The 14,449-nt window shown below is 38.6% G+C and overlaps 1 protein-coding gene across 5 annotated transcripts in view; it reads right to left on the bottom strand.

Moving 5' to 3' along the window:
• The window catches only part of FBXO38 (F-box protein 38), a 55,238-nt gene extending 41,033 nt beyond the window's left edge, over nt 1-14,205 (bottom strand). For all 5 annotated transcript variants that reach the window (XM_053566847.1, XM_053566848.1, XM_053566851.1 and 2 more), the window contains exons 1-3: nt 14,115-14,205; nt 5,637-5,823; nt 734-867 (exon numbers count right to left, since the gene is read on the bottom strand). In XM_053566847.1, the coding sequence (XP_053422822.1) occupies nt 734-867; nt 5,637-5,764 (262 nt within the window). In that variant the 5' untranslated portion in view covers nt 5,765-5,823; nt 14,115-14,205. The remainder of the gene's footprint in view (nt 1-733; nt 868-5,636; nt 5,824-14,114) is intronic.
• Between the last annotated feature and the right edge of the window lie 244 nt (nt 14,206-14,449).

The raw sequence follows: 14,449 nt of genomic DNA, 5'->3' as shown, positions 1-14,449 counted from the left end.
AAAGATTCACAATTGCTAACCAATAGTAACTAAAGGGCAGTAATTAATGGATTGGTATTAACTAAAAAAGAAGCCTCAATTGGCCTTTTGTTTTAATTTTTTCCTTTTAGGAGTATTTTGCTTAGCTAAAAACTTCAACTTTCGTTTTAGATGGTCTCTTCAAATGAGAACAATTTGTTGTGGTTAGGCTGCTAACTCTTGAGTTCTCCACCTGCAAGGTCAGTGTCTTACTGGAGAAATCTCTAAGACCTAATATAAGACTTTAAAAAGTGCTAAAGAAATTAAAGTTTGAAAGTTCAATTTCTGTATCCTATTAGATTAGTTTTACCAAATTAAGTACTGGTTTAACTAGCGGGTATAGTTAAGCAGCATAAAACAATGATGGAGAATGCTGCCATTCACCAGAAAACTTGCACCATAGACTAATAGACACTCTATCCAATGTCATACATATATACTTAATCAAGGGCTCAGTAAGTGTTCTCCAATCATATCTGTGGAATAGGCTAACAGTTTCTTAAAGAGTAGAAAATGAAAACAGTAAATGATTAAAAGAGTAAAACCTTAGGCAAAATGCATTTTGCCAACCTAAATAATTTGGATAAAATCCTGCTTTCCTACATACCAAGTGACTTAGATTGCCTTTCTTAAGACAATAAATAATATTTTATGGGACTGTTATTATTAACCTCCAGTAGGACTCAACTGTACCTTATAAGCTAAATCCACTTACCACTTGGCATGTATTCCCACCATCGCCCTGCACAGAGATCCACAACCCTCACAACTCTCAGATATAGGGTCACTGCTTCCTTTAGCTTCCGGGAAAGACATTCCATGCACATGATGTCCTGCAGAGGGAGGTACCTTTGTGAGAGAAAGAAATTCGTATTTATCAAGTGGGTAAGTACTTCCTTTCATCAATATTATTTTTTTCTTTCTTCTATTCTCCTATCCCTCAAATGAAACAAAAATCTTAATATTCACAAGGCTTTTAAGGCTAATAGACATAAGGTCATATGGCTTTTTACTAAAAACTAGTAAGTTAACAAACAATTAAGTATCCAAATAATATACTGAGCTGCCTCCATATGGCATTTGATAAAAGCTGCTTTTCTTCTTTTGAGTTTTCCAAAACAAAGAAAATCTAAAAACAAAGAAAGAAGAAAAAATTTCAGTGTACTTTTAAGGTACAATGGATGAGAAGGAAACCCCAGAAAGATCAGAAAAATCTAATCAATGTGAACAAGGACAATGCTATTTCCTGTCTTTCACAGAATCCAGTTCCTATAGTGATTCTGCTCCCTCAACCCTACCCATCCCCCCGGAAACTCTATTATTTTCTCTATTAACAAATAGGTATACTAACTTTATAGCATACAATTTCTTTTCCTAGATCTTTTATCTTTAAAGTCACACACTGTGATACAAGTATTGCATAAGTATTAAGTGAGGCCATCTCATCTGAATTACAACTTCTTTTTTTGCATCTTCTTTACTATCTTTTCCTTCCTGAAATTTTTCAATTAATCTCTATTCATGTTCTGTTTCCAATAACACCCACATGTATTTTTGAAAAGGGCAGGAAATCTCACATTTCTCTTAACATTCCTCTACACACACCTAGATTTAAAAAGTAAGAGCCACTCTGTGCTGAGCCTACGTTGTGTCACGATCTCTGTACTATACTCATTGTTTCACAACCACCTAATCACCTGGTTACTGTTTGCCACACAGCTCTCTCCTAGTCCTTCTTCCTCCTTTCTGCCTGCTGTGTTCCCTCTCGCTAATGGTTGGCCCCAGCTGGAGGTCTAGAGGTGAATGCTACCTTTCTGTTTCTGCTGTTCCCCTGGATGAATTGTCCAATATCTCTTACTGACTCCCTTAACCCCAACTATACCTCTTAAACTACCTTCAAATTCCAACTAAATGTATCTTTTGCTATCTGCTGAAATCCTCACTGATACATTAAATGCTATTACTATTCCATTTTACATGTATTAAGTCATGAAATCAGCAAAGTTAAACCTATAAAAAGTCATGTGGCTAGGTAAAAGAGAGGAAGGGCAGAAATGTCAACACAGTTTGATCTAGCACTAACACAATCAGCTAACACTTAAAATTTTTGCTGATTTAAAAGAAAAGTCCACGTATGCTTTCTGAGTATTTCTCTATTCCATTTTATTCTACCTCTGGACCCTTTTCCCTCTCCTTTAAAACTGTTTAGATAAAATCAAATGAAAATTTCTACAAAAAAAAGCATTACTGATAGTCATAAATTTATAGTCTCTATAACTCAGACACAAATAGAATAATTTTCAGAAACTACATAACTACACATTTTATAAACAACAAAGAATAAATTTATTTTCTAAATCAGTTTGTCACTGTATTTTTTCCTAAGTCATTGATTGTTATCCAAAGTATCTGCCTGTGTTAATTTTATACTACCTTTAAATATAAACAGATCAGTAATCACAGAAACTGTTTTACATCATATTTGCCCTAAAAGGAAATGTATTTTTTCTTCATAGATAATATAGTCAGACAGCTGGAGTTCAAAAGGCAGATTAAATACATGTATTTTACATTTTGCAAAAAGACACAGTTAACATAGCAGATACAGCTAAGTTAGGTTTCTCTTAAACGAGGTCATAGTTTTTGTTTCATGAAACCACACTACTAAGTAGTTACTACATTACTACAACATGAGTCCTCAAATCAGAATTTTAGAAGGTTAAAAAAAAAAAAAAAACTTAATCTCTTTATTTTTAGAATAAATAGCTCATAGAAAGCCCAAGAACTCAGCTTAGTTCATGGTTCTTCCTATCTTCTGCCAATCGCTGTGTTTCCTTCATGATAACCATGGTAACATCCTACTTGATTCCACCTCTTCCATTTGAATACTGTTTGAACTACAAAATGTTACCTCATCTACTCTCAACTTAAAATATCCTTCAATGTGTTCATAATACACCCTAGTATTATCCAAACAATATCTTGCACTTATCACTGGAAGCAATTCATGTATGTTTTCTTCTAGAATTTTAACGGTTTTATTGTTTAATTCACTGATTCAAGTTGAATTTATTTGTAAGATGTGATGGATAAGAATATGCTTATATATATTCCCCAAATAGTTTATAGACTGTGACATCATCACTGAATAATCCACCCAACTTTTATATAAAGTAGATCCCCACATGTATTTGAAGGGAGAAAGAGAGTCTATGTTTATTGTACCCAACTGATAAGGATGGTTTGGGTATCCTGGTCCCTCCAAATCTCATGTTAAAATTTGATCCCCAGTGTTGGCGATCAGGCCTGGGAAGAGGTGTTTAGGTCATGGAGACAGACCCAGCTTGAATGGCCTGGTGCCCGCCCCACAATAATGAGTTTAATCTGCTGATTAAATACTCACTGACACGCCACAGCTGGTTGTTCAAAGGAGCCTGGCCCGACCTGCTCCCTCTCTTGCTCCTTCTCTTACCATGTAACATGCCTGTTTCCCTTTCATCTTCCACCTCGTCTGGAAGCTCCCTGAAGCCCTCACCAGAAGCAAACGCTAGCACTACACTCCTTGTACAGTCTGCAGAACTGTGAGCAAATAAACCTATTTCCTTTATAAATGATCCAGTCTATTCTTTTATAGCAACATAAAATGAACTAACACACAAACTATTTGATTATCTTTTCTAATACCAAATCTTGGAAATGTATTCGAACATTTACTTATAAAAATTTTTGACTCTTCTATCGGACTTTTCTTCTACCAGATAAACTTTGATTTTATTTTGTTATTTTTAAAAAAAGTCTAGGGCCAGGCGCAGTGGCTCACACCTGTAATCTCAGCCCTTTGGGAGGCGGAGGCAGGCAGATTGCCTGAGCTCACAAGTTCGAGACCAGCTTGAGTTAGAGCGAGACCCCATCTCTAAAAATAGCCAGGTGTTGTGGCGGGTGCCTGTAGTCCCAGCTACTTGGGAGGCTGAGGCAAAAGAACTACTTGAGCCCAAGAGTTTGAGGTTGCTGTGAGCTATGATGCTATGGCACTCTACCAAGGGTGAAAAAGTGAGACTCTGCCTCAAAAAAAAAAGTCTAATATTCTCATTGGACCTTCTGTTTTCAGACAGTCAGATTAACAAAAGCTATACTATATCACACAATAACAAACTGCAGAAGAGTAATGCAAATTTATATTAGAAAGAAAAAAATGTTTATTGTCCCCTAAAATAACTCTGCTTAATTACTTTAAAACTTCATAATCTATAAATATTTAATAATTTATAAAAATTCAAACCATTTCTAAGCACTTAATATATGGAAATTTGTCCTAGGTAAATAATCTAAGATAATAGAGTATCCAGAAAAAAATCTAGATGTTAGACAAGTGAAATAGCAAATATCAGTTATGGACACATTCAATGGAATAGTAATTTTAGTCCAGGTAACAATAGGAAAAAAGGAAAAACACAATAATAACCATTACTATTTACCAAGCATTTATACCATGCAGTATGCTAAGTGTTTTTATGTATTATCTCACTGACTCCTAATAATATCACCTTATATCTATCATTGGTCCACAGCTAATAAGTGATGAACCCAAGATTCAACCTCAGGTCTCTTAACTCCAGAGACAAAGTATGGAAGAATTTGTTTATGTGAATGGTATAAATAAAGACAACAACTAAAAGAAGAGGGTATTGGAAACTGGAATAACAGTTTTCTTTTGTTTTGGGTTTTTTTTTTTTTTTAGTTCTTGTTATAACACAGTTTGGGTAAAAAGATAATTTTTCAAACAGTTTTTGTTTGTAACAAAAGTGTTTCTTGTGTTGTATTAATCACAAAACAATTTTAACATGTGCACTGAATAGTAATGATGGGTATTATTTCACAAAACTTCACTTACCTATTTATAAGCACTTACCTGCTTATTTTTTCTTTTTTGAGACAGAGTCTCACTATGTCCCCCTTGGTAGAATGCCGTGGCTTCACAGCTCACAGCAACCTCAAACCCTTGGCCTTAGGCGATTCTCTTGCCTCAGCCTCCTAAGTAACTAGGACTACAGTCACCTGCCACAATGCCCGACTATTTTTTTTCTTGCAGTTGTCGTTGTTTAGCTGCCCTGGGCCGGGATTGAACCTGCCACCCTTGGTGTATGTGGCTGGCACTGTAACCACTGTGCTACAAGTGCCGAGCCTGTATGTTCTTATTGACCAAAATAAGTTTCATTTTGGGTTGTGGCTAGAGAGTCAGAAACACAGCCTTATGTTTTACATAGTTGGTACTGTGACAACGTAGTAACAAAAGTCAATGAATCTATCAGTCAATAAAAATTCCAAGCCCAGAAATGTTAACCGTCAAGAGAAAGGCTACCCAATAGAACTTTCCGCAACAAAAGAATTATTTTCTATTTGTCATCTGTGCTGTTCCATAGAGTAGCCATTAACTGCACACGGCTAATAAGCAATTGAAAGGTAGCTAGTGTAAAGGAGAAAGTCCATTTTAATTTTATTTAATTTATACTTACATGTAACATGTAGCTAGTGACTACCATATCAGAAAGCACACCTCCAGGGTCTGCTCCTATATTATACATTCCAGGTAAGTGAAAGTCAACCCAACAAAATCTTACCGAAAAATATGGCAAAGTACTTCATGTGAAAGTTGATTCATGTAGTCCTTTGTTTCATCTGGTATTGTTTCTTCTGGGATTTCATTATTTATAAGACAGGTTTTAACACTTTTCTTTCGTGGTCCCATTGCTGTGTACTCTCCAGTATCAAAGAGCAATCTTTCCTTGTTTATTTGAGTTCAGAGCACTGAAAAACAAGCAATGAATACAGTAGACTAAAAAAAAATTCCAAACATAGAAATTATCCCAACTAAAACCTAGGCAAAAATGTTTATTATAAAATATACACAAAGGTAGTACTAGTACAATGTTATACCACATTCAAATTAATAAAAGTATTAATTTGTTCTATGCAAAAGGGGAGAACATCTGAAGACCAGTTGAGAATATAAATAACCATTATTTAGAATTAGCAAAAACTCAGGAATCAAGAATCCTGTGTTTTAATTTGTAGTCTGTTGCCCCCTAGCTATTTCATTCAATTTTTCCAAGTGTCAATTTTTTCATATGTAAAGAAAAATCATTTAACTAGGTAAACAAAACCCCTCCAGCTCCAGGAATTTGTCATTGTAGGACAAACTCTAACACAGCAATAAGACAGGATTCAGGGTTTCTAGCCTTGAATCTGCCCCGAAGTACTTTTATTAATTGGCATCAAATTTTTAAATTCTTCATTCTTGCACACATAAAGTGAGGGGATGAGAGCAGTGCGTCACAGACCTCTGCAAATCTAACGAAAGCTGGAGACATCTTCCTTGAAAATCAACACAAGTTCACATACAAATTCAGATGAAGAACGAAGGAATCTTTCTCCTTTTCATGTAAATCCTGAGAAGTTAATTCAGTTTTGTATCATGCGTACCACGCTGTTTTTTAAATAAGTTTTAGCGAGGGAGGAAAGGTGAAAAGGAGAAAAAGAAATGAAAGGAAGTAGTAATGGAGAAGCGAAGGAGGGAGAAAGTAGATTGAGCACCCAGATGTTTTTCTGTTTAGTTTTGTTGATCAGCACTTAGAGTAACATCTTGATTGTCAAACTGTGTGGGAATAATTATTTTAAAATGGATATGGAACAGTTCACCCATGTATTCATTAACTCAGACATGCCTCTACATATTAATTTTGAATTAATAAGGTTTGTCCATATATTTGTTAATTCAGACACACCCCTATGAATTAATTTTGAATGCCTGCTGTGTTTAGAATTGTGAACTAAGGACCCTAGAGGGAAGTGAAAATAGATCATCAAATAACCATGAGAATGAGCTCGGAATTACAGAGATAACTGATATAGAAAAAGAAAAGACAGTTCTAACACAGTACAGAACAAGAGGGCTTGAGTCTTGATGGTTTTCCTAAGGTAAGGACAACTGAGCTGATAATTGAGGGAAGAGCAGGAAGCAACCATGCAATTCAGAAGCGGGAAGGAAGGAAAGCATTCTTGGAGGTGCAACAGTATGTGCTGAATCCAGGGACAGCACAGGGCTCTCTTAAGGAACTAAAGTAAAACCAAAGGTATTAAGGTACAGAGGGTGATAAGAAAAGGTGAATAAGATGAGGATGAATTCAGCAAGCTCTTAACACTTAATACAATGGGCAACCACTAACCAGTTTTAAAATGAAAGGAACAGACTACACTCCAGGAGCTCAGGCATCTCAGAATGAGAACAAGGCACCAGGTGGGCAGAGGTTACTGAAGTATATGGAGTTCCTGGGGTTCCTTTGCTTCAGCAGTAAATGGGAGCACACTACTAAACTAAGTGTGCCATAATAGAGAGTGCGCACCCGTGGTCTCGTCTTTCCTCACTGAAAGGTTATGTGCTGTTTACTTCTTGAAAGTGTCAGAATGCTTGCCTTCCCTTGTCCCATCCATACACCCAAATACCCCATCACCACACTAATTTGTTGCTTTTAACCAGTTATGGCCTAAAAAAACTCAGTCAAATAAGTTTTTTAAACTGTTGTGTGGATTAGCATCATAGTAGAATTCTACAAAGAGTAGGTACATGAGCTACTAACACATAACACTGAATTTATGACGCCTATTTTGGCTTCTCAGATGTTTACTTCCATGTTATCCCTCATATTTTCACTGATAGATTTCTGGAGAAACAAAGTTTATACTCAGAACTGCCCACAAAAGAAAAAAAAAGGAAGATGCTCACCTGTTTCCGATTAAGTCATTGCCCACCCACCTTTTTGTATTTACTGCACTCCTCCAAGGTATCTTTCCATCTTGTGATAGTTCCTGGAACCACTCTATAGTTACTTCAAATTTCTAGTCATCAGTTCCAATAGCCTCTTTCTAGGACCCCGCCCCCCACCCCGCTGCCAGCCCATTTGACCCATTTGTAGTACAGGGCACTGCTGATCACTCCTTTTTTGAAACCCTCTCTACTTTTGGCTGTCAAAGTGATACTCCTCATTCCGCTATGACCTTTCCTTAGCCTTCTTTGCCAATTAAGCCTCAAACTCTCTCCCCCCTGGCAACTATACTCATTCCTAAGGCTTCAGCTACTACAAATACATTTTAAAAAAACCAACAAAGAAAGATTTCCAACTCTCTTTCCTACTTCTCCTGAGGTCTGACCTTTACTTCCTCTGGCCTGTGAGCTGTCTCCTGAACATCCTACAAAACTACTATGTCCAAACTGAACCCCCTCCATACCACAAATGCTTTTCTCCCCAAATGTGGTGTCTCTATTGAACGTATACCCTCTTACTTGCTTTTTCTTTTTAACCAGAGGAGGAACAAAAGCAAGTGAGAAGAGCCAATTGCCATGACAGGCTTTGTTGTCTTGTTCTCTGCCCACTCTTACATCTAATATATCATCAGTGGCCACTAAACACTGCTTTCACTTAAGAAACTCAACAAGATAAGGAAGGTTCAAAGCAGCCACAGGTTAAAAGAAAAAGAGGAAGGAAAATCCATTTATCAGAAGTAGAGGATGAGATGAATTGGAGGGGGCCTAGTAGAAAATTCATGGAGAATGAGGGACAGGTGAGTACAGGTACACCTCAATTTATTGTGCTTTGTAGATAAGGGCTTTTTCTTTGTTTCCTTTTCTTTCTTTCTTTTTTTTTTTTTTTTTTTAACAAATTGAAGGTTTTGGCAACCCTGCATTGAGCAAGTCTATTGGCACCATTTTTCAACATCATGTGCTCACTTGATATCTGTGTCACATTTGGTAATTCTTGCAATTTTTCAAACTTTTTCATTATCATATGCTTTATGATAATCTGTAATCGTGGCATTTATTACTGTAATTGTTTGGGAAGGGGAGCACCATGAACCATACCCATACAAGACAACAAACTTAATAAATGTGTGTTCTGATTACTCCCTCAATTGACCATTCCTCCATCTTTCTCTCTCCTTGAGCCTCCCCTGTTCCTTGGGACACAATAATATTGAAATTAGGCCAGTTAATAACCCTAGTAGCCTCTAAATTTATTCAAGTGAAAAGAAGAGTCAGAGATTTCTCACTTTAAATCAAAAGCGAGGCATGACTAAGCTTAGTGAGGAAGGCACATTTAAACCCGACAATCCAAAAGCTAGTCCTCTCAACCAGTTAGCCAAGTTGTATAGAAAAACTTCTTGGAAAAATATGAAAGGAAGTCACTGCAGATACACTGTAAATGGCAAAAGAATGTCTATTTCAGTGAACACACAAATGATAAGAAAGCAAAAAAAAACTTATTGCCAATATGCAGAAAGTTTTAGTAGTCTGGACAGAAGTTCAAACCAGCCATAACATGCTTTAAGCCAAAGCCTAATCCAGAGCAAAGCCTTCTTTTCAATTCTGTGAAGAGAGGTTGGAAAGCTGCAAAGAAGAGATGGAAGCTAGCAAGGGTTCAGCTCTTGAGGTTGAAGGAAAGAATTCATCATTATTAACATAAAAGTACAAGGCAAATTAGCAACTGCTAATGGAGGAGCCAACTATCCAGAAGATCCTAGCTAAGATAACTGATGAAGGTGGCTACACTAAACAGATTTTGAATCTGCAGAAGAAACAGCTTTATACTGGAAGAAGATGCTATGTAGGACTAGCTAGAGCAGTGGTTCTCAACCTGTGGGTCGCAACATACAGGAACTGTATTAAAGGGCCGCGGCATTCACCACTGAGCTAGAGAGAAGTCAATGCCTGGCTTCAATGGACAGCTTCTCCTGTTAGGGGCTAATGCAGCTGGTGATTTCAAGCTGAAGCCAATGCTCATTCACCATTCTGAAAATCCTAGGACTCTTAAGAATTATGCTAAATCTACACTGCCTGTGCTTTATAAATGAAACAGAGCCTAGGTGACAGCACATCTGTTTAAGCTTACTTTTGAGATCTGCTCAGAAAATAGATTCCTTTCAAAACACTACTGCTCACTGAAGATGTATCTAGTCACTCAAAAGTTCTCATGAAGATGTATTTAGGAGATTAACATTGCCTTTACATCTGCCAACATAACATACATTCTGCAGCCCTTAGATCAGCGGTTCTCAACCTGGGGTCACAACCCACAGAACTGTATTAAAGGGCAGCAAGGAAGGTTGAGTACCACTGTCTTAGATCAAGAAGTAATTTTGGCTTTCAAGATTGATTTTAAGAAATAGATTTCACAAGACTGCAGCTGCTCCGGACAGTGATTCTTCTAAATTGGGCAAAGTAAATTGAAAATCTTCTGGAAAAGATTCACCATTCTAGATGCCATTAAGAATATTCATGATTCGTGGGAGGTCAAAATGTCAACATTAGCAAGGATTTGGAAAAAAGTGATTTCAACCCTCATGGATGACTCTGAGGGGCTAAAGACATCAGTGGAGGAAGTCACAGCAGATATACTGTAAATGGCAAGAGAATTAGAAATGCAGTGTGAAGATGTAACTGGATTGCTGCAATTTCATCATAAAACTCAAAGGTAAGGAGTTGCTTCTTACGGGGTGAAGACAGAAAAGTAGTTTCTTGAGATATATAATCCCAGTGAAGATGCTGTGAACGTTGTTAAAATGACAACAAAGGATTTGTTACATAAATTTAGTTGACAAAGTAGCAGCAGGGTTTGAGAGGACTGACTTCAATTGTGAAAGATATTTTACTATGGTAAATGAAACAGCATCACATACTACGAGGAAAATTTTTTGTGAATGAAGAGTCAACAATCAGTGAAGCAAACCTCACTGCTATCTTATTCAAATGCCACAGCCAACCAGCCTTCAGCAGCTACCCCCTTCCCTCATCAGTCAACAGTCATAAACACGGAGGCAAGACTCTCCACCAGCAAAAAATTATGACTCACCAAAGGTTCACTCAGGTGATCATAGTATTTTTCAGCAGTAAGGTATTTTTAAATGAAGGTATGTTCATTGGCTGAATTAGACATAATGCTATTGAACACTTAATAGACTATAGTACAGTGTAAATGTAACTTTTATATGCATCAGGAAACCGAGTTCATGATGCACTTTACTGTGGTGGCCTAGAACAGAACCTGCAATATCTGAAGCATGCCTGTCTAAGTAACAGGTGAACATAATATGAAAAAACTCATCTTGTAGCACCAGGTGTTACTTCTACGGTTAGCAAGTTCTGGAGTTGCGGTGGGTCGCAACCCACACAAACTAGGAACTGTATTAAAGGGCCGTGGCATTAGGAAGGTTGAAAACCACTGCGGAGGATCAGACTCTGAACCTCAGAGAGATGTCATTCTGTACAAACTATTGAATCCCAATAAATTAAAAGTTAAAGGGGCCCTGAGAGACTACTTTGTCACATAGTTCTCAATTTTTTGTGGGTCACAAACCCATCTGAGAATATGAGAAAAGCAGCATATCCTCTATCCAGATTCTGGCAAGCAGAATTACATATACAGGGTGTTCACTGAGACATGTCAAAGTTCATCCAGATTCCCATGTAAGACATCACGCATCCCAGACTACATCACACATCCTATCATCAGGTCAGTGCTCTGCCTCTATAGCTGTCTTCCTGCATTCCAGAGTTATGTCCCAATGCGTGGAAATGGGCTTCCAGATGCACTGACTGATATGCCACACCTTCCTTCACAAATAAGGGTTTGTAGTCCACCTAATTCAGGTTCCCACATAGCAGGCTAGAGTCATTTTGGGTACCCTAGTTATTATACCTGATTAGCAGACCTGAACCATAGGAAGCATCACATTTGTCCTGGTATCCCAAGCACATTCCTAAACCTGAGTTGCTTGCAAGTATTCTCTACATCAGGGTCCTTCAAAAACACAATTTCTGGGCAGTGCCTGTGGCTCAAAGGAGTAGGGCGCTGGCCCCATATGCCGAGGTGGCGGGTTCAAGCTCAGCCCTGGCCAAAAACCGCAATAAATAAATAAATAAATAAAAAGCACAATTTCTCTGAGTGTTGTTCTTCTTTCCTGCTGATTCAAAGTTCTTTCTCATTCCAAACAAAACTATACTTCCCCTACTAGGTCACTTGAGTTGTTCCCAAATTAGCCCTATCATTTAACTCTTAATGCTTAAAGCTGTATCCACCTCTTACAGAGGAGCACCATTTTCTAGCTTGCAAAATGAAGTTCTCCTTTTAATCCTCTATTTCCTTCAAAAAGCTTTTAACATTCATGGTTCCTAATTCTCATATCGCTGATACCTACAAAATTCTTACCTCTATGTCTTAATTCTCTATTATCTGTCCAACTAAAATCTTCCTATACTTGTTCTATCTCGTCAATGCCCTTCTCCATCCTTGACTTATTCTACTTATTACTCCTTTCATCTGATTACACCAGGCTCTCTGGAGCATGGCTGTCTTTCATTAGCATACTTCACAGGCAGTGATTAACTTATCTTGCAATTGGCAAGAAAGTTAGGTACCTCTACTTTTATAAAATTTTTACAATTCTGAATCAATTTCTTATTCTGAAATCAATGTCAAATTTCTGAAAAGTTCCTTTTTTCCCTGATTGCTATTATCTACTTACCCATCCCCTCATTCAGTTATTTACTATCTAGAAAGTACGAGGTAGTGACAAAGTCTTTCTCTCATGAAGCACATAGTCTCCACTTATTACAACCTCAGTTATTTCAATTCAACCCTCCATTTTACACATAAGGAAAGTGAGACCCAGAGACATGAGCTAGCTTGCCTCAAGTCACAGAGGCAGAGTGTATCAATGCTGAAATAACAATACAGGTCTTCAACTCCATTTCAAGTCCAATTTTTTTTCACTATACCATTTTACCTTATAGAAATCTAGTTACTCCTTTTTCTCCTACACTACACATTAATATCTTCTTGACTAAAGTGTGTACCTCCAGGCACAAAATCATTAAAAGAAAAAGGTACACCAAAGTCTACATCTGCACCCAAAGAGGGCATTAGAAACACAGCATCACAAATTTTAAAGAGGAAAGGACTCTTACAGATCATCTTAATCAACAACTCTAAAAACGAAGGTTGAATACAGGCAGGTTTGTTTTCAATCTGCATAGTATGTACTCTTCACAACACACCTTCTTCATCTCCCAGAAAATCATGGCCTTACAGAGCCATTACTTTATGCTCCATTTGTGCTGTGGATACAGGAAAGGGGGCTAAGAGCCAGTGACCTAATTCTACACCTTTCTTTGACAAATGAGAAATCTCAAGTCCAGAGAGAGAAAGAGATTTGCCCAAAGTGAACCATCAAGTTAACAGCAGCTTTAAGCCAAAAACCAAAGTCTTGTATTTTCCACTTTGCTAGTTTAGGTTTATAAAAGAAAGTTTTCTGGAAAGTGCACAGGAACCCTCCTAAGTGCCCAGTTGCCCTTGACCATCTTGGCATCTGGAAAGAAACAGGGTAGACATCTCTCATCACTTGAATCCTGGTTATACAGGGTGAAGGAAGAGCATGCTTTTCAGGTCCCTCTCTACCTCTCTAAGTTGAGAATCTGATATCCAGATACCAGGGATATTAAAGGCATCCAACATGTTCATGTTACAGATAAAATTGCAGCCCAAAGCAGAAAATGGACCTGAACAAGGTCACAACAGTGAGTCTATGGAAGCGATAAAACTAAAATTCGGGGCTCCCGATCCCCAGACGTGGAACCCTTTCAAAGATGTGGTCGTTGCTTCCCGCTTAGGGACTCCCCTCAGTACGTTGACGACAGGTCTTCTTCAATTTAATGGCCTAACTGCCTACTTAATATTAAAGTCGTTGAATTCGTGATGCCAGGAGTGGGAGTCCCAGAAGTGGTCCAGGCCAAACCCCTTATTTCGTAGCGGAAATCGAGGCCAAGAAATGGTTCTTTAGACTGAAATTTGAGGTCTGGTTCAGACAAGGCGTCAAACCCGCAAGCAAGGCCTAGAAATCCAGGAACCACAAACTTAACCCCTACTCTTCCAAGAAATCTAGGCCCGTAGGGAGCCGGAGGCCGAGAGCCCCCATCCAGCCGCCTCCGCCCCGCCGCTGGCTTCGCCGCCCACCTCCCGTCCCCCAGCCCCGCTCCACCGCCGCCTCACCTACGCCGGCCCACCGTCTGTTATTGTGGTTGAGAGGGAGAGCGAACGCTACAGACACTTCCCGCGGCCCCCACCGCCGAGGGGCTTCCGCTTCCGCCGTCGCTCGGGCATTTCCGGAGTGCTGTCATCCGGGGCTGGGCCCTGACCCGGAGTCCATATTGGGCGTGGACAGTCGTGTCGCGGTGCGGCAGCCATGTTGAGCGTGGCAGACCTGTCACTGATCCTTCAGACCTTCTGGTGCCGCCAGAAGCACTGAAAGGCGGATGCGCCAGAACCAGCCCTCGCTGTGTGTTGGGTCGACCATTCTGCAGATAACTGTGATCTTAGATAAGCTT

The sequence above is a fragment of the Nycticebus coucang genome, chromosome 17 (genome assembly GCF_027406575.1).
Source record: "Nycticebus coucang isolate mNycCou1 chromosome 17, mNycCou1.pri, whole genome shotgun sequence".
Classification (NCBI taxonomy): Eukaryota; Metazoa; Chordata; class Mammalia; order Primates; family Lorisidae; genus Nycticebus; species Nycticebus coucang.
Note: the sequence above shows the minus strand (reverse complement) of the source record. Positions and strands in the feature narration are given on the sequence as shown.